A 20,903-nucleotide genomic window follows, 5' to 3' on the forward strand; every position below is an offset into this window, starting at 1 on the left:
TTGTTTTTGCACTTCATTTAATTTTTGGCACTTTTGTTGTAGAGAACTCTGTTCATTTTAAGATTATTTATGTTTACTCAACAACAGTTTAATGTAGAAAATTTTGAAATGTTTTGAAAAATTTTGAAGATTATTGAAAATTTATGAAAAATTTTCAAAAAAGAACGTTCTAAAAAAAAATAGTACTATAAGGGAGAGAAGAAAAAAAGATAAAAAAAAATAATAAAAAAAAATAAAAAAATAAAATAAAAAAATAAAATAAAAAAATAAAATAAAAAAATAAAATAATAAAAAAAAATAAAAAAATAAAATAAAAAAATAAAAAAAAATACCTAAAAGCAATTATTCGTTTGATCCAGGGCACCACATTTTCAGTACTTGTCACATGGATAAGTTCGAAGTAAAAAAGAAAAAAAAAAAAAAAAAAAAAGAATATTCCCACATTGGAAATGGATCGACATGCTAATTTTACATATAGTTCTGTACGCCTAGTATATGTATACCTTTTTGTAGTGATATGAGCACGTTGTTCTTGTGTACATATGTATTTATGCATTTCTTGTCCAATCGACGTTAAGACGTATAAGGGGGGAGGGAAGCTGCAAAAGATGTTCCCTCCCCTCCTGTGCTATTTCGTTTTTTATAAAATGGATGTTTTTTATACTTTAAGCTATTTTACATCATCGTAAGCGTTCTCTTTACAATTCTTAATATTTGAATACTCTACAGTTAAGCATACTATTTACTGGTTTACATACGTGTATATATTTACATGTATACATGTATGTTTATATATGCATTTGCTCACACGCGAACATAGACACATATCTGCACGTACGACTCTCGTACACTCCTTTTCGTTCTCTCGACAGAATACCAGCGGACTATCAAACTTCTTAATAGGGCAAGAATTAATAATAGATAAATTATTATTTGAAAACAAATACCTTAGCAATAAAAGAAAGAACAAAGTAAAAGATGTTAATAAGTTGAACTATTATTTAAATGAAAAATTTGAAATATTTTTGGGGTATCATAATTTTCTGAACATTATCTTTAAAAAGAAAAAGATACTGATTAGTAAGCATGCATTAGTGGGGAGGGGAAAAAAAGACAAAAGGGGTAGGCGTAGCGCTAGAAGTAGTGCAATTAGCAGTGGTGGACGTAGTGGTAGAAGTAGCCGCAGCAAAATACGCGATTGTTATTGGGACGGAATGTATAATGTGTCAGCTCAATGTAAAAGTGAAAACATCCATGAGAATAAGAGTTTAGTAAAAGGAAAAACAGAAAGTGAAAGAAATGAAATAAAGAACAATAATATTAGTGATAAAGATAATCAAATGAGGAGTGGAAAAACTAGGGAAGAGGATAATGACAGTTCATTGAATGAAAAAGATAAAAATAAAAAAAAAGGCAATAAGGATAAAGAAAAAAATGGCGAATGTAAAATTAGTATTGTTAATCATACAGAAGATAATATAATAAGGAATGAGATACAGAGTGATTCATTTTCCTATAATAATGAAAGCGAAAGTTTGCATATTAATGAGAAGGAGAATGAAAAATGCGATTTATTACATGATCGACGTAGCAGTAGTGTGAAGGAGGCAACGGAGGATGTATATCATGTTGAATATGGTAATATTTTAAAAAAAGAAGTGGAAGAAGTGGAAGAAGTGAAAGAAGTGAAAGAAGTGAAAGAAGTGGAACAAGTGGAACAAGTGAAAGAAGTGGAACAAGTGGAACAAGTGAAAGAAGTGGAAGAAGTGAAAGAAGTGGAAGAAGTGAAAGAAGTGGAAGAAGTGAAAGAAGTGGAAGAAGTGAAAGAAGTGGAACAAGTAGAAAAAGAAGGAGAAGATGTGGACAATTTCGTAAATACGGCAAATAGAATAAGTAATAGTATCAATATTAATGATTATTCTGACGAGTGTGAACACAATGAATCATTCAGTTCACATTCTAGTTACTCAGATGCAAGCTATGTATCAAACTTATCACCAGATGTCTTATGTTTTGAAAAGCAGTTTAAATATATATATGACATGTACAGACAGAACGACCAAAATATTTTCCTATTTTATAACCCACCTGTGTGTAAATGCTCCAACAAACATTTAAAAGAAAATTTTTTTAGGTACCTAAACAGTAAATACCCTTGCCTCTTTAACTGCACTTTTTCCGATCATAATGGAAAAGAAAAAAACTCCATCTTTGATGATAAGGATGGCAGTGGTATCGACAAAAACGTTAGCTATGTGGATAGAAACAGTGTTAGTGATATGAATAGATGCAGTAGTGGAGGTGATGCCAGCTCGTACGGGAAGGTAGCATCGGACGCTGCGGAGATGAAACTGTATGCAAAGGCATTCTTCGAGTTATTCTGTTTTGAAAAATATTATTATGACAAGAGAAGTTGTACTTCTATTCCTTTAGATGATGTTGTACAAGGGAAGACTTGTAACAAAGGTACACTGAAAAATCATTTAAAGGTAGATGGAATAAAAGAGGAGAAGAATTGTATCCCCAATACTAATTCGAAAGAAGAGGAGAATTTGTTAAAATTATTTTTTCATAAATGCTTGTACAGAATTATAAAAGAAAAATGTAAGACTTGTGATAACAGTGCTTGTTGTGGTTTATTGTACATACCATACAGTTACATTGTTGTAGTGTTAAATAGAAAGGTGGAAAATTTAACGTATGTTTGTACTAATATAAAATTACCATCGAACACAGATATATACTATAACAATAAGAAGAATGTTATAACTATTTGTACAAAAAATTCTGAACATGAGTTTTTCTGTTATTATTGTTTAAAACAGAATAATTATGTGAGAAACATTCTAATATATGATGTATACTTCGATGGATTCATCCCTTTTTATAAACCATTACTTAATTTAAAAACTAAGAAAAATCAAGAAAAAGTTTATAATTATATAAATTACAATAAGGGATTGAATTTATCAATAGTGTTTTTCTTAACAGAGCCCGAGATGAAAAACGAGATTATCAGCGGCTTGAAGGGGAAAAACAAAAAGGACAACAAAAGGAGCGTGAGTAGGGACGAACGTAGAAGTGGAAGTAGGGACGAACGTAGAAGCGGAAGTAGAAGCGAACGTAGCAGTGGAAGTAGAAGCGAACGTAGCAGTGGAAGTAGAAGCGCACATAGCAATGGAAGTAGAAGCAGGCGCAGTGATAGGCGCGTGTCAAAGGAGGATGATATGAGGGGCATGAAGCTGCGCGTGTGCAGAATTTTCAATATAAACCATCGCAACGAATTTAGGGGGATTAATAATAATAGTAATAATAGCGGCATGAGTAGTAGTCATAAGAAATACATACATTCAAATAATGACAAAGAAGAAGGGAATGTAGAGAACTATTTCTACAATATCTGTAATGGAAATGAAGTTATTAACAATATGAACATAAATATGATTGTTGAAAAAATAATAAAAATTGTAAATAAAAAAGACAGTGTGTGTAACGAAAATTGTATATATAACAATTTTAACAAAAATAATATGAGAAATAAAAATCTTCAAATATATTTATGTGAATCGATTAATTCATATGGTTTTGATCGTCGTCCTTTATGCATCAAAAAGAGGGAAGTCATTTTGTCAACTTATGTACATTTTCAAAAGATTATGAACGTTTATTTTTTACATAAAAAGTCCAAAAATTTGGGTACCATCATTAACGGTCAACTAGATGAAGATGTTTTTAAGAAAGGTATGAGGAAAAATGAAATGTTATCCGAACTATATCGTAAAGATGATAATGATGATAATACCCCAGATCGGGTAGAGATAGGGACAGGAACTACTCAATGGGGAAAAAACCAAGAACAAAATGTTTTTCCAAATGAACAGAATAAACAAGAGCGGAAGATAGAACAGGAGCATGGGAAGGAAGAAGGAACAAAGTGCTTATCTGTAGACACGGATGAAGATAAAAAAAACAAAGGAAGACTTATAGACCCCATATTTAGTGAAGCCTTTTTCATCTTTAACGATAATTCAGATTTATATACATATGAAGAGTGCAAAAAGAGTAGAGTAGATAACATAAACAAAGGAAATGATACTAGTAAGAATAAGATTATACAGAAGACCACCCCAGCACTATTACCCCCTTCCATTGGTGCTACCAAAATTTTGGATAAATTATGCACCAAATTTTTACAGAGCTTATTTAATATTTATGTTTGTTCCTATTTAATGAAACAAAATAATTATAATATGTATGTAATTGAAAAAAGAAAAAGAAAAAATTTTAAAAAATTATCATATGCTTACAGGGTAAGCATAATAAAAAGGTACTACTACTACTTGTTTGATATATATAAAAAGAAATTTAACGTACACTTAATGAAAGAGGAAGAGGATGACATACATCGTAGCAACTGGATGAAGGAGGATGCATACATTTTGCGTAATACTTCCAAGAAAAGGCAGAAACAAAATGGGGTAGCCAAAGGAGGGGGTAATCAGACGCGAGTTGCTATGTATGCTTGTTAATGGGGGGGGGGTACCTAGCGCGCGTGAAATATGAACATAGGCAGTTACACCCATGTTCACATACGTATGTTTGTACGTATGTGTGCAGGTATGTATGCTTAGTTGCTTGGTTCCTATTTCTTTCAGGAGAATTCGAAACATACATAAAATTTAACAGTTGCTTACCGAAGTGCAGTTTACCATTTACAAAAACATGACATACACTTTTGTAAAAATGTGAAATGTTTTTGCACTCTGCACTCAAAAATTTTTGGAGGCTTAAATGAGAAGAAGGTAGTAGTAACCTCAAGTGATTATGAACGTTTTATTTAATTTTTTTTTTTTTTTTTTTTTTTTTGAAATTTAAAAGAATGTGTCTTAATTTATTGTTTATTTTAAAAAAAAAAAAACTATGTAAAGGGTGAAATAAAAAAAAATAAAGGTGTAAGAGCTGTCATAAAATTATTTATGGTTACACAGTTTATATATGAACACAGGAAATAAGGGATCGCTGCCTCCTGCGGGCTTTTTCCCCAATGTTTTTTCTCCTCGTTTTTACCATTATTTCCTCCCCCCCCCTTTTTTATTTTACTTTATTTTTTTTTTTTTTTTGTGTGCATTATCGTCGTTAAGTGTTACAGTTTGTTGAGAGAGATGTAGCTATTTTAAAAAGAAAACAAAATGTAAATAAAAGCCTTTTTTCATAATGCTTATGCATATTACAGCTTTTATTTTATTTTTGCTATATAACAGCGTTTTCCTGATTCATCCATGCGTACGGGCATTGAACATATAATTGTGCATGTACATTTCGCACGTACATGTTACATGTAGATATATATATGTCTCCACATGTTCATGAAATGCACTAAGATATTCTATTAAAAACTTATTTTTATTAGTTTATTGTAAAGGCTCTATTTTTAACAAAACAATCTGAATGCAGTATAATAAAATGTGTTGGTTGGAAAAGTCATGTGCCTTTGTTGTGGTATCATTGATGCATTTTTCAAATTTACAAAAATGGTTGGATGAGAGAAGCACAAAAGCAAGTGTAGCTTATCTCATTACGCAATGATGAGCCTTAGTGGAATGTAATGTGCTATGCTAAGGATGAGGAGAACGATTACAGAAAATTGTTCTTGGGAAAAGGGTGTTCACCTAAATGGTACAATTGGAATTTTGTATTTTGAATTATTAAATGGTAAATTGTTACTCTTCGCACTTTATACCTAACACTTAGCAATTTTTTATTATTATTTTTTTTCATTTTTGATTATCCTTTCATAGCTATTTGTTTTTCTTCTTATTTAAGATAATACAAAAAAAAAAAAAAAAAAAAATCCTACAAAAATTAAACAGCCTCATTTTTGCGAAGGCGGGTTACTCTTTTGGCCCCATGTGAACATGTGTTAAACTGTTTGTTCGTCATACCTGTTCAACTATTATCACGTCAATCATTTCCGACATTTGAACCTTTTCAGTAGTTTCCCTTTTTTTCTTTTTATGAACAAGGTTAACTTATTTTATTATTGTTATTGTTATTGTAATTGTTATTGTAATTGTTATTGTTATTGTTATTGATATTGTTATTGTTATTGTTATTGTTATTGTAATTGTTATTGTTATTGTTATTGTTATTGTTATTGTTATTGTTATTATTATTTTTTTTTTTTTTTTTTTTTTTTTTTTTTTCTTTCCCCACTCTTCCTCTCTGAGTCATATCAAAGAGAGAAAAATCTCAACAAATACAATATTATTTAAATTGTAAAAAAAAAAAAAAAAATTGTAAATACAAAATAAATATGGGAATAATTCCCTTTTTAAGTGAAGTTAGTATTTTCCCTTTAAAATTTCCTAAAAAATGTGAAGGAAAGAAGGAGCATGTTTCCATCAGTTCAGCTAAAGAAAACGTATGAACTCAATTTTTTGCTTTTTTTGAAATTATTTAACATAGAAAGTATAAGCATGATTATGTCTGAGTTCGTGAATGTATGTTGAACATTCCGCTGTTTTTCTTTGTTCCCTTGAGCCATATTTCTTATTCTCCTTTTTTACTACACACATATATTTTAACACAACATTTAACACGACATGTTCATGTGTACATATATGGTAACAGACGTATATATTAACACTAATACATATTGATATATATATATGTGTGTGTGTATTCCCCTGTGCAGAACATTTTTAAGGCTTTCGAAAATACTGTCCCTATCCTCCGTAACGTCGAGGAGTAAGGCCCAAGAATTGATAAAAAGCGGGAAAATTAAGGTTTAATTTTTTTTTGTTTCGTTCTTTTTACTTTTTGCTCTTTTTTGTTTTTTACAGTTAAGGAGTATGCAGGAGGAGCAGCACAATTTTGTCAACTATTTTTTATTTTGTTTATTTTGTTTATTTTGTTTATTTTGTTTATTTTGCTTATTTTGTTTTATTTTATTTTATATCTGTACATGTCCACGTTCATGTATGCAAAATTATTTATGGAACCATCTTCATAGACTTTCTTTTTTTTTCTTTTTTCTTAACCTGACGAAAGGTAAACAACCAAGTAATTAAGCAAAATGTTGCTGTTGATGTAAATTCGACGATAGTGATAGACGGAAAGAAAATTAACGTAGACATTACAACAAAACTATGGGGTGTTTATAAGCCGAAACATGTATTTTGCAGTACTGATAAAAATTACGAATATGAGGAAAAGCGGATATTTTATAATGATTATAAGAGGGTGTTAGCTGAGAACTATAAACTACAACTACCATATAAGGGAGATATGGAAGGGGCTAAAAAGATACAGAGGAAGCTTCTGACAAGTATGGAATTAACAGGAAGTTCTAGTACAGATCAAAAAACGTTAACGATAAAGCAGAGTATAATGGGTGAATTGGGCAAAAAAAGGAATAACGTAAGGGGAATTGTGAACGATGGAAAGTCAGATATAAGGGATAAAAATGAGTTTTTTAAGAATAATAGAATAATAACTAGGAATAATTCAAAATTGAATATGAACCTTTTCGATTTTATAAAAAAAAAAAATATATTATATGAATCAAAAAATAATGTAATAAATTTTATACCTGAACACTTAATAATTGTCAATAGTCTTAACTCATTAAGTGAAGGAATAGTATTACTAACAAATGATGGAGATTTTGCAAATAATTTGAAACATGTAAATAATAATATATTAACTACTTATTTAATAAAAACACAAGAACAATTAACTGATGAAAAAATAAAATTATTGCAAAAAGGTTGTTATGTAGAACATGTGCATATACGTCCTTTACATGTACAAGTCATAAAATCTGGGTTAGTAAGTAAATGGATTAAATTAACATATGTTGAAAAATCACACACAGATATAGACAAATTATTTGCAAAATATAATATAACCATCAGGAAATGTAAAAGATTTTCTTTTGGACCTTACAGATCATCTGATTTAACACAAAATTTTATTATGCCTTTAAAAATACACTCAACAATTGTTCATTTAATTCCTAAATATAATTCAAAATTAACATTATGCCAACCACCTGGGAATATGGTAACTGATACTGATGATAAATTTGTCTACGTACAAAATTATTTAAAGGATTCAATTGTTAGGGATATATGATGTGCAGCAAGAAGTAGTACTGCTTTCGCGTATGTAGAGAAGCATACTTTTTTAAACCAAGCTTCTTTAGGTGTTATCCATTGCATGTTTCTCCTCCTTTACCGCCATTATGGACATATCAACATATACATAAATATATATGCACATGCATGATACTTTTGATCATCGTGACCAAGCAAATTATTACATCATTTTTTTTTTATTTTTTTTTTTTTTTTTTCCTTATGCCTTTTTCTTCCCAACAATATCTATTTCCCCATCCCCCCCCCTCTCTATTCGTGCTAGCACCTGCCTGTGAGCAGGAGCTTCACACTTTTAATATTCACCATGAGTACGCACAACTTTGTGCAAATATTTGTAACTCTCAGTAACTATGGGCATCATTCTTTCACGCCGCATTTTACAGACTCACACACGCTGAACTCTTATTTTAAAAAGTGAAAGAAGTTAATCAGACAGTTTTTTACAATACAAATACTAGGAAAACAAAGAAAAAAAGGAAAAAAAAAAAAAGGAAACAAAAATAAAAAAGTACAAAAAGGAAACAAAAATAAAAAGTACAAAAAGGAAACAAAAAAAAAAAAGGAAAAAAAAATAAAAAGGAAGTACAAAAAGGAAAAAAAAAAAAAAAAAAACAATAAAGGTAATATTGCAACGGAAAAATGAAAAAACTAAAATTTTAAAATTAAGATAAAAAAAAAAAAATTAATAATCTACCACGAAAAAATTAGCGTTTCAACGGATAATGAATAAAACTATATACACAAACATAGGAAAAAATTTTGCAAATGATTTTACGGTACAATATACAAAAAAAAAAAAAAAAAAAATGAAATAATATAAAGTAAAACGAGAGAGACAAAGTAACCATATATACTGTCCAATTTAAACACTCTTCAATGTTGTGTTAAACGGAACTCATCCAAGTACAAATATACAAACCAACAAAATAAGGCTTCGCAAAATAATTTTTTTTTTTTTTTTAGCCAATTTAATTACTTTTATATATAACCATATTCTTTTAGTACTCCATTCAAAATAAATATACATATACTGTCCATTTTGGAAAGAAACAAACGAACCATGTGCATATGTGTACAACATATGTACATATTATATGCATTTATGTATATACGCACGCACTTATTGGTAGAATATTAACAAAGTGAAAAAAGGGTAACAGATTTTTTTTTTTTTTTTTTAACTCTACTTGTGGACACTATGAATGAAGATATCATTTATGATTTCCAACTTTGGACCCTCATCAATTGCACCTTTAAAGATAACAAAATTATTGAAAAATACGAACATATAAAACTGTACTATGATTGTGGTAAGATCGTGCTAAAACATATGGGTGCAATTTTTGAAAATCGCGTTTGCTTCCGTTGGAAGAACAGAAATGGAGGAAAGTCATTGCATATTGTTTCTGCAAAGCATGGCGAAAATTGATGCATGCTTCTTCTTATACCACTTCGACTACTTCGTTGTGTGGAACTGCCGTTTGGACTGCCTCACCTACTTCGTTGTTGTGTGGTACCACTGCTTGGACAACCTCATCCGCATTGTTTTGTGGTACTACCGCTTGAGTTTGAGTTACTTCCCCCACTTGGTTATATGGTGTAGATGGTTGAACTACCTCTGCCGCTTCGTTATGTGCTGCTAGTTCTTGAGTTACTTCACCCACTGCGTGATTAGGTACCGCTGTTTCACTGTGTGGAGTTTGGACTTGACTTAACTCATCCGCTTCGTTTTCGTTACCTGGTAAATTGTCCTCCATTTTAGACACTTCCTCTATAACGTTGTCAACGACTTCCTCTATTTTGGCAGCTTCCACAGCTATGCTATCGTGTACTATTTGATTTATTGCATCTTGGACGGCACCCTCTTCAGCTAATTTGTCAAGAGTCTCAACAAAATTGTAATTAAGGGCATTCGTTTCTTCATTCTGATTATTGTTTGGAGCCTCTACTTCCTGTTCAACGCCACCCGCTGGTGTGTTATCTGTTGGTGTGTTATCGGCTGGTGTGTTATCTGTTGGTGTGTTATCGGTTGGTGTGTTATCGGCTGGTGTGTTATCGGTTGGTGTGTTATCGGTTGGCGTGTTATCGGTTGGCGTACCATCCACTACTGGATTAGCCGCTTGCTCGTCAACCATTTGTTCGTCTTGTGTTTGTTCATCTTCGTCCATTCCTTGCACGTTAGCATTTTCTTGGTTGGCTGTGTCTACATATTGATTGTGATACATTTCATTTTCGTAAAAGTCTATTTCTTCAATCATGTTGTCTATGCTGGACATAAGAGCAACCTCTTCATCTGGGGCAGTTCCTCTTAGTTTAGGTGTTTTAACGGTATTATGCATATCGACCTGTTCTTGTTCCTTACCCGAAGTACTAGCTTTTGAGTTCTTTTTGTAGAATATTTTCTTTTTAACGATAGATAATAAATGTTTGACTTTGTGAAAGAATATTTTCATACCTAATTCGATGATACCTTTTTTTAATTCATTCACATAGGCATCATGAGTAACTTCAACTGCTTCTTCTAAACCTAATTCTTTTGCTTTTTTTTTTCTATAGGATATATAAGCTTTATATAACAGTTTTAGTAATATATCTTTTAGTTTATTCAGAACTACACCTTTAAGATTAACTAATAAATATTCATAAGAAGCTAATTCCGTTTTAAAATGATCTAGCTGTTCAATTGCATCATGACCTGTTTGTGTTTTTGATTTACCTTTAATTACTCCTTCTATATGTAAAATTTTTTCACCTATCTCTTTTCCTTTTTCTATAAGATTTACTAAATCTCCTCCAATATTACCACCATCTTGAATTAATGTACTTTTTACTATATCTAAAAGTCCATCTCCATTTTTAAATATATCTTTCATATTATTTTTTACAAAATCTTTGATACCAATATCCCCTAGTTCTATATTATGAATATTATCATCTTCATTAAGATCTAATGTATTCGCACTATTGCTAAGTTTATATAATCCTTTATAACCATTATCTGTTTCTCCTGTTTCTTTTATATTAAACATATTTTGCAAATCCTCATTATCTATATCATCACTTCCAGCATTTAAATGTTTATTTATGAAATCCTGACTCTTTTCTATATAGTCTACATTATTTTTCAAGTTCTTCATTTTTGCATTTAGAGTATGAACAGTTGAGTTGTTTCCTGCATTAAGTTGCAACAAGGATTTGTTATCTTTTATATGATCTATCATACCTTTTACATTGTCAATTTCTTTTTTATGCAATTCTAAGAAATTAATTAATTTTTTTAATTCCTCTGTGTCATGTCCAAATAAATCTTGACTATCATCTACTTTTATACCATACATTAAATTCTTTACCATTTGGGGATATTTTCCTTCTTTCAATAATTGCTTACATTCTTCCTTTATTTGTTTACATTTTTCATCCTTAAATTCTTTTTTATTTGCTTTGCAATATTGACATTTGATAACTTTAAATAATTTCTCATAATTACTTATAAGGTCGTTGTCGAACAATTTTGTGAATTCTGCCACATCGTTACACCTTGCAAAACTATTCTGAACAAGCAAGGCAACCAAGGGAAAAATTAAAAATTTTATTTTCATTCTTTAGGAAAAAAGGAGCTATTGTTGAAGTACTTTTTTTGTTTCGCTGTTATTTTGCAGTACTAGGATTTTCTCGATTATTTTTGTCTTTTCTGTTTCTTCTGCCTTATTTTTGTTTTACTTTTTCTTTTTTACAGAGACCTACAACAAAAGGTATGTCGTTAAAAAAAAAAAAATTTGTGGCTTGTGTATTAGCAAATTTGCAGTTGCACACGCATTCATGAGGCGTATGAACATATATACACATATATGTAGTTATATGTACATACAGACATATATAAGTAGTTATTTGCGCATATATACATACGTAAGTAGTTATATGCACATAAATGTATGTATATATTTGTGAATATATGAACATATTTATGCATATATGTAGGAAGCTGTGTGTAAGCCCCTTGACGTAAAGAGAGATCGCAAAGTAAACCTTCCCCCACCCCCCCCAAACGCTCAATTGTGAAGGCGTTATAAAAAAAAAAAGGAGAGAAAAGAGAGAAAAGAGAGAAAAGAAAGAGAGAAAAGAGAGAAAAGAAAAAAAAAGAAAAATTCAAGTTCAATTCAAGTTTAAAAAGGGGTCACTTTTTTTAAAAAAGATTGACAAATATGCAATCGTGCATTTCGCTTTGTTCTGTTGAGCATATTACAATGCAGCATGGTTAATTTGTATATATTTGTGTATATATATATATGTGTGTATATATATAGGTGTGTATATATATATGTGTGTATATATATATATATGTGTATATATATAGGTGTGTATATGTATAGGTGTGTATATATATATATATGTGTATATATATAGGTGTGTATATGTATAGGTGTGTATATATATAGGTGTGTATATATATAGGTGTGTATATGTATAGGTGTGTATATATATAGGTGTGTATATACATAGGTGTGTATATGTATAGGTGTGTATATATATATGTGTGTATATATATAGGTGTGTATATGTATAGGTGTGTATATATATAGGTGTGCATATATATATGTGTGTATATATATTTGTGTATGCATACATTTATATAAATAAATATACGTATACAATTGCGTGCACGGTTTCGATTGGTACCTGACCTTCCAGCGATTTTAGAAATATTCGAAAATGTCGTAAAAAGATTTATTCATGTAAAACATGCATGTAAATATATATGTACGTACATGTAATATTCAAACGAAATAAATTTCCACTTCTAGAAGAAATGTTTTGCCTTTTACTGTATTCTTAGAAGTAATATTTTCAGTATTCTACTCTTTAAATTATATTTCACAACTAAAAAGAGGAAAGAAAAAAAAAAAAAAAAAAAAAAAAAAAAAAAAAAAAAAAAAAAAAAAAAGAAGAAAAAAAGTAAAATAAAATCTAATAATTTAATATCGTATAAAATCGATTGTCACAATGTAAAAAATGTGCTAAAAGATAATTCAAAAAAAAAAAAAAAATACAGCCCCGTGACGTGTTAAATTTACACATGCACATTTATGCATATATTATGTACATATGCATAATTGACTGAACTGTGCACTAACAGGTGTACGATAAAAATACTGAAATAAAGGTTCGCACTTTTGTCAAAAATAAAATAACACCCCTCCAAAAAGGATAAATAACCGAACGACTGAGCAGTCAAGCGGTTAAGCTACTGAACTGGACTATTGAACAACCAAACAACTGAGCGCCCGAACGAATGTGCAATAAATGATCATAATGATCTGTGCACCAAGTTAATATTCTTTTTCGTGTGTTAGACAATCATACTGAAATACTGTAACCGACTGAAGTTTTTTATTCATTGTTGTAATACGGTTGTTTCAACAAAATAAAAAAAGATAAATATATGTATTACATATATATATATATATATATATATATATATATATGTAAAAACAGAACGATGAAATATTAACTCTCCTTTTTTTTTTTTTTTTTCTGAACACCAGGAAATTATTGCATTTTGGCTAGCTGTTGTCCTTTGAAAAATAGCCAAATTGTTTTAATGCATGTCAAAAGGTTTCACATATATTTCTATTCTGTCATTTTGTTTCTCGCCATTTTACAACCTCCTTATGTTTTTTCTCATAAATGACTAGAATGAAAATAATATTCACAGTGAAGACGTAATGTACGCACACAAAGCAGTCGCGCTTTTGTGGCATGAACACACGTAAATACGTGTAAAGGGGAATTTGTACATGTGTGTGTATGTTATGTACACATGTACGTATGTATTTTTTTATTTTTATTTTTTTAATTTAATAAAATATATACGATAACATGTAATGAGAGGGTAAAATTAATTAATGTACTGTTCATACATATTATGCATATTGCCCTTTGGCCGTATTTCTGATTTTTGATCGCTTCCTAGTATCATACTTTCTCCAATATGACACTTTAAATACATATTTATTCAGTTCAACTAATTTTTATAATATTCAAATATTTGCTAAGTACACTTAATATATTTTTCTTAAGATTTAATTTTGCAACGGAAAAAAATTGTAAAAATATTTATGTACATTAAATTTATTCTTACTAAAAAGGAGCGTCATAATAAAAATATGAACATTTTTTTTTTTTTTTTTCCTTTTTTCATATTTTAAAAAGAAGGTAATCCATAATAAAAATGCATTTTTTAATGGTAAAAAATTGATTATTTAGAGGAACAAATATTTTACTTATATTCGTAAATCGTACTTTTTCTTTTTTTTTTTTAAACATTTCATAGGAGAACAAATAATAAAAGTCTACTAATTCATTAATATGACTTGGTGAAGTGTCACACATTGTAATGTAATATATTATGACAGTGTTCATGTTTTTTTTTTTTTTTTTTTTTTCTTACTCATAAAAGGTGAATAAACAAAAGAAGAGATAATCAATTACGTGTTTTGTGGCATTTCGTATATATTATAAAAAGTAAAGAAAAAGGGGTAAATATATAGTTGTCTTTTTATTTTATATATGTGTATATACATAAATGTATATATTATATATATATATATCATAGCGCATTATAATAATGTGTATGTTCTTAGTGTTAGTAAGAATAATGACAGTATTAATTAGCATTTAAAAGAAAAATAAAATAAATAATTCAGATATGTTACTCTAATCCACAAAGTAAAAAAGAAAATATTGCATTAATTGCATTTTATATACGATAATAAATAAACATAATGTGTTTAATGAAAAAAGAGTTATGTGAAAAAGGGCCCAGCTAAACAGAGTACACTTGCACACAGGTGTACATATATACATTGTACGAATATATTTATGTGTACATGTATGTATATATGTATGTACATACGTATGTATAACGTACAGGTAAAACAAAACCGCGTACAAATTAAACAAACCAAAGATCGAGTCATATTACTAGTCATAATAAATCATTAATGGGGAAAAAACAAAATACAAATAGCAAATAAAAAAAATGCGCAACAAATTATCATCTATTTGTTTAGATAGTGCTTAACAAAATGAATACAAAATTATATATAGATCCGTTGCACAGTTAATATAATATGTCTACGCCTTTATATGTGGGAGTAATTTACAGCTGTCTTTTTTCAAATAGAAAGAAGTACACACATGTACAACACACAGAAACTATGCAGCACGTGTGAACGAAGCAGTTGTGTGTAAAACGTAACAAAGGGTATGTATTTTGACATATGATTTTATTTGAACAACGTCTGAACATTATTCTCCAATAAAAATTATCTCTACGTTTATTTTGATGTTGTATTATATAAATACATACACATGCATTTATATATATATATATATATATATATGCATGTGTTCATGTACCATTCATCATATAGTATTCCTTTAAATTTAAGATGTTCACTTCATTGTTATATCATTTTAATTCTTTATAAAAAAGCGAACCCCCATTATAACTACATGATGTGATATAAATGTAATATACATTTTTATAACAAGCAAAATTTTGCGCACTGGTTGAAAATGTTTTCTAAGTCGTACACAAATTTTCAAGCAGATGGGGAAAATACCTTTCATTCTTTCTATTTCTTTCGTCGGTATTTTGATAAAATGAGTACAAATATAGGTACATATGCACGTATATATGCGTATATGTATATGCACACATATATCATTTCCTCTCATTTTTGGAGGTGCCACGTTTAATAGTAGTCATCTTATTGGGTTATCCTTGCACTGATAACTGAACTTGATTTTACAAAAATAGCTGGAAAAATGAACTTCATTCTATGGAAAAAAAATTAAAAAAAAAAAAAAAAAAAAACTAGACGAAAATAAACGAAAAGAACTGAAGAAAAAAATTATGAATATAACAATGACAGACAACCTACATGTACAATTCGCATATAACATTTATATATGCTCAATAATACATATCACAACGCAATTTAAAATGAATAAATAAATAAATATATAATATATATATACATATTATATACTTTTCTACAAATATACAAGGTCAAATTTTTTTCAAAGGGTGTATTTATTATTAACCCTTTTCACTTTTAAAAATTATTTTTTATTTTCTTTTTTTTGTGCTCTAATACATTTTAGTAGACTCGTTGGCTAAATTAAATAAAACTGAGAGGTCAAGAAGGAAAAGCACCAAGAGTCAGGAAAAATTGGATCATATGTGAACATATATATATATATATATATATATACAAATATATGCGTACATTAACGTACATATCTATGCTATTATGTACATGCTGTATGCGTACACGCGTGTATGATCGTTATTATCAATCGATTTGGTAAGAGAGAAAAAGTGTAAAAGGGGAAGAGTGAAGGCGCAAAAAAGTATGTGGAGTAATAAAAAATAAAATAATAAAATAATAAAATAAATAAAATAAAACAAAATGAAATAACATATGTGAAATAAAAATATAAAAATATAAAAGAAGTGAAGTAAAGAAATAAATACTATAATATGTATATGTGCATATACATATGTACTTATATATATAAATAAAGGAACAAAATGAGAAATTAAACGAAGTAAAATAGGAACAAGAGGCGCTTAAACGGGATAAAGGAAAACCAATTTAATTAAGTCAACGAATGAGCACATTTGGAAAATTTGGGGAGAAAAAATTTAGGAGCATATAAGAACGTATTTTTTTTTTTTTTTTAGCGCATAATATTATAGTTAAAATGTAAGAATATGCTTAAGTTGTACATATACTTTTTTTTCGCAGTATTTTTAAAAGAGTGGGAAATACTCAGCGGGGTAAGTGTAAGTCGAAAGCAATACCATTCGGTTAGTCATTTGAGGGAGGTTCAAGGAGAAAAAATCTCACATAGGGGCTACTCGCACAGGGACCACTCACATAGAAGTGTATCACATAATGACTGTTCACTTAGATGTGTATCAATTATCAAGGGGAGGAAGGTATTCTTACCCTTTAAGGCCCATATCAGTGCGCATAAAGACGGGGATCAGAGCAATGTTTGTTATAAAGGTAGAAAAAGCTGTAAATCGAAGGGGAAAAAGAATATATATTACCATTTCAATAAAAGAAAATTGGTTAGCATACCAAAAGTAAAAAAAAAAAAAAAAAAAAGGATTTTCTTCTTTCTTTTTTATTATTATCGGGAATAATATGTCTAGTTGTAAAACTATAAAAAGCTATGGTGAAGTAAAAAAAAGAAAAAAACTTTGTGTTTTAAATGATGAACTAGAAGAAGCAAAAGATTATGAACAAGAAGACTTAGACCCCGAATTACATGATAGCTTACGTGGGTGTATTGAAAATGATATGAAAAACATTTATTTTGATGGGCTGACAGAATGTGATCAAAATGATTACAGTGCTGATGAAGATAATTTTGATAAAGATGATTTAAGTGAAGAAACGAAAAGAAAGAAATATTATGTATATGGAAGAAATTTTAGTGATAAAGATTTTGACTCTGAACATGTTCATAAATATTATCAACATTTGCCTATATATTTTGATAACCCAAATGTAGGCTCCACTAGTAATTTTAAAAAAATGTATGAATCAAATAAAATTGAAAATTTAGAAAGAAATATAAGAGAAGAAGATTTATATTATCCTTCAGTACCAATTAACTGGAAATTATATGTTTGTCTATTTTTTGATAAAAAATATAATTATGAAAATGAGGAAGAAAAAAATATATATGATCGATTTAATAAAAATATACGGCATAAATATGTCTTAGAGTTCTTATCATGGGTCAAGTTATCAACAAGGATATATCAAAATACTTCAAAAATATTGATGCTATTTAACTTAAAAAAAAATAATAATATATATGGTAATATACTTTTTTTTACTTCATTGAATTTACATTATGCTAATATGTTTATGAAATCAAATCCGTATATAAAACTAGGATTATGTGAAGAATTATATTTGTATTCGTATGAAAGTAATAATGACCATTTTCTCCTAGGTAATTTTCCTAATCTCTTTTTGCAAAAAAATTATTTATTTATAAAATTTTTTAATCCTCAAAAATTAAAGGAAATCAATTCTTTATATGAAAAGCATATGAGGTTTTACATAACATCCAATATGATTTTTAAACTGGGTATATTGAAAAAAGTACACAAGGACAACTTGAAGGATATATTTTTGACTACTCATCAGTACTTGCCAATAACCGAGGATCAGACGAAGAGTATTCTATCCAAGTTTAACGCGGAATTTGAGCTCCTGGAGCGGTGCACAGCTGTTCAGCTAGACGAACACTGCCGGATAAGGAGCATCACCGGGGCAGGCGAAAGGGATGGTATCAGTGGTAGCGGTAGTACTAGCAGTTGGGATAGCACTAACAGTAGTAGCAGATGTAGTGGTAAAAGTGAGCATCTCCCGAATGATACCGAAGAGGGGGAAAACCAAGAAAGGTATAACTCTAGCTGCGTAGCAGAACTGAACATAGTAAATTGCCGAGATGAAGAAGAAGCGCAGGAATTTTTGGAAAAGGACCCATACACAAGATGCTGCTTCTATGAGAGTATTTTTTTTTCCGAAGTGCGTGAAGTAGTTCCACATATAAAATATGGAGAAGGGTATATGCCGAAAATGATGAATCCAAATTTAAAATATAAGTATGAACTTGACACCAACTTGAACCCAACAGAATGTTTAGAGGATAAACCGGAGTATTTAGAGAATAGAAGTATGGCAGAAAAAAAATTAGCTAATCATGAGAAAGTGGATTTTGATATACTTGATACATTCATTAAGTTAAAATATACCAATAAAGAAGTCGAGTATGAACACTGGGATGTGAAGGAATCCGACACAGGTGTGAATGGAAAATTTCATGCGAATTGTGCACTAGATATGGCAGAAATGGAAAAAAAAAATTTGTACATATCGGAAAAATCGCTACAAGGGGGTATTCTTGAAAAAAGGCGAAGAGGAACTGCAAGCGAAATGGATAGAATGGACACAATGGATAGAAGCGATGGAAATGATAGGAGAAGTCGAAGTGGACGTAGCTCCGGCGCGAAAGTATGCAGGGTAAAAATTGTTGACTATGATAACGACTACATTGATTACATTTGCAATGTGCAGCGAAACAAGATATTGTACGTAAAGAAAAATGGAAAAGACAAGGAAACAACGTATACAGACTCGAAAAGTGCATTAGGTAGTAACAAGTCGAACAACATATATGATATATTGAGAGAAGATATGAAAAACCCGAACATATATAAGAAAAAAGACATCCTATTAATAGATAACACATTGCAGTTTTTTGATCATTTTTTTTTTAAAGATTACTTGTCTGGTTTTGTTTACATTTCTCTACCTCCAGGGGAATATATTGAAGATGCATATTTAATAAAAGATGAAAAAAATTATGATTTCACTATGTTTAATAATTCCTTAGCTACTCAAGATGATTTTTTAAAAAGACAAAATTATCAACCCAGGTTTTTAAAAGGAATATGGTTAAAAAAGGAGCAATCAAAAATTCTTTTTTATGATAAACAGAACAATGCTTTACTCTTTGGAACTGGAATTGACAAAACTTTTTCATGGGACAAACAAGTTGATGATCGTGTTATGAAGAGAGCTTTAATTAATATGGAAATAGCTATGGAAAAAATTAGAAAAGGTAGTTCCATTATTCAAGATGATATTACTGTTCATCAGGAAACAGATCGAACAATTAAGGAGTACACGGATGAGTACACCTCTGTTCAAAAAAGGTTTACATCCATTCACAATCATTTGAAATCCTCTGAAGGTTACCCCGACTTGAAACCCCCCCCGGGTATGACTTCGCATACGTGAAGGGTTCACATTTTCGTTCCTTCGATAAACTTCTTCAACAGTGGAATATCTCCTTTCCTCACTTCAAGCATGCATGTATATACATATGTACATATACGAATATATATATGTACATATATGAATATATATATATATATATATATATATATATATATATATATATATATATATGTATGTATATATGTATGTATGGATCTGTTCACATTTCTTTATTTTGCAGGCCTTGAATATTTAAACCCACACATTTGGGAAAAGACAACAGATGAGCACAAGAAGTTAATGCTAGATAAAGAAAGAGTCCAAAAACTACATTCGAAATTTTTAAAAAAACTGGAGTTGTATAAAGCTTCAGTGGATGACGATCCTTTTATTCAAAAGGCGCCATCAGAAAGTGATATTCTGAGTCATTCGGACAAAGTGGAAATTCATTTTCTGTGATATGGAGAAAATTGTCTTTTGCCATCCATATATATATTTGTTTTCTTTTTTTTTTTGTCAAATTTAGGCAAACTGCTATATATATATATATATATATATATATATTTTTTTTAGTAGTAGTTAAAGATGCGTTTTTTCATTAAAGCGAGTGGAAAAAAGGAAACAAAAAAAAAAAAAAAAAAAAAAAAAAAAAAAAAAAAAAAAAAAAAAAAAAAAAAAAAAAAAAAAAAAAGAAAAAAGAGAAAAAAAAGATCAACGTAGAAATAAGCATAATTGGTAAAACTTCTTATAACTGCATGAAATTACGTAGAAAGGAATAATGCGTAATTAACATATGTGCATAAAGCAGCAGTATACACATGTACGTACGCAAAAATGCAGCAAAATCGAAGCAATATCAAAGCCGCAG

General features: G+C 29.4%; 4 protein-coding genes across 4 annotated transcripts; 3 read left to right on the plus strand and 1 right to left on the minus strand.

Annotated features, from left to right (window-relative positions):
• Positions 1-385: 385 nt before the first annotated feature.
• MKS88_005676 (uncharacterized protein) lies at positions 386-4,529 on the plus strand (the record flags this gene model as incomplete). The annotated part of the gene is made up of 2 exons (XM_067218960.1): positions 386-400; positions 873-4,529. 2 exons carry the CDS (start codon positions 386-388, stop codon positions 4,527-4,529), a joined length of 3,672 nt encoding a protein of 1,223 aa, XP_067070884.1.
• Positions 4,530-6,392: 1,863 nt separating this feature from the next.
• Positions 6,393-8,136, plus strand: MKS88_005677 (RNA pseudouridylate synthase; the record flags this gene model as incomplete). The annotated part of the gene is made up of 3 exons (XM_067218962.1): positions 6,393-6,421; positions 6,707-6,785; positions 7,051-8,136. 3 exons carry the CDS (start codon positions 6,393-6,395, stop codon positions 8,134-8,136), a joined length of 1,194 nt encoding a protein of 397 aa, XP_067070885.1.
• A 1,206-nt stretch (positions 8,137-9,342) lies between these two features.
• On the minus strand, positions 9,343-11,758 carry MKS88_005678 (merozoite surface protein 9; the record flags this gene model as incomplete). The annotated part of the gene is made up of 2 exons (XM_067218963.1): positions 9,343-9,480; positions 9,608-11,758. 2 exons carry the CDS (start codon positions 11,756-11,758, stop codon positions 9,343-9,345), a joined length of 2,289 nt encoding a protein of 762 aa, XP_067070886.1.
• Positions 11,759-15,737: 3,979 nt separating this feature from the next.
• MKS88_005679 (uncharacterized protein) lies at positions 15,738-20,494 on the plus strand (the record flags this gene model as incomplete). The annotated part of the gene is made up of 5 exons (XM_067218964.1): positions 15,738-15,840; positions 16,329-16,385; positions 16,976-17,239; positions 17,343-20,036; positions 20,277-20,494. The coding sequence occupies 5 exons, from the start codon at positions 15,738-15,740 to the stop codon at positions 20,492-20,494; spliced, it is 3,336 nt and encodes a 1,111-aa protein (XP_067070887.1).
• Positions 20,495-20,903: the final 409 nt, after the last annotated feature.

Source organism: Plasmodium brasilianum, chromosome 14, assembly GCF_023973825.1.
Source record: "Plasmodium brasilianum strain Bolivian I chromosome 14, whole genome shotgun sequence".
Lineage (NCBI taxonomy): Eukaryota > Apicomplexa > Aconoidasida > Haemosporida > Plasmodiidae > Plasmodium > Plasmodium brasilianum.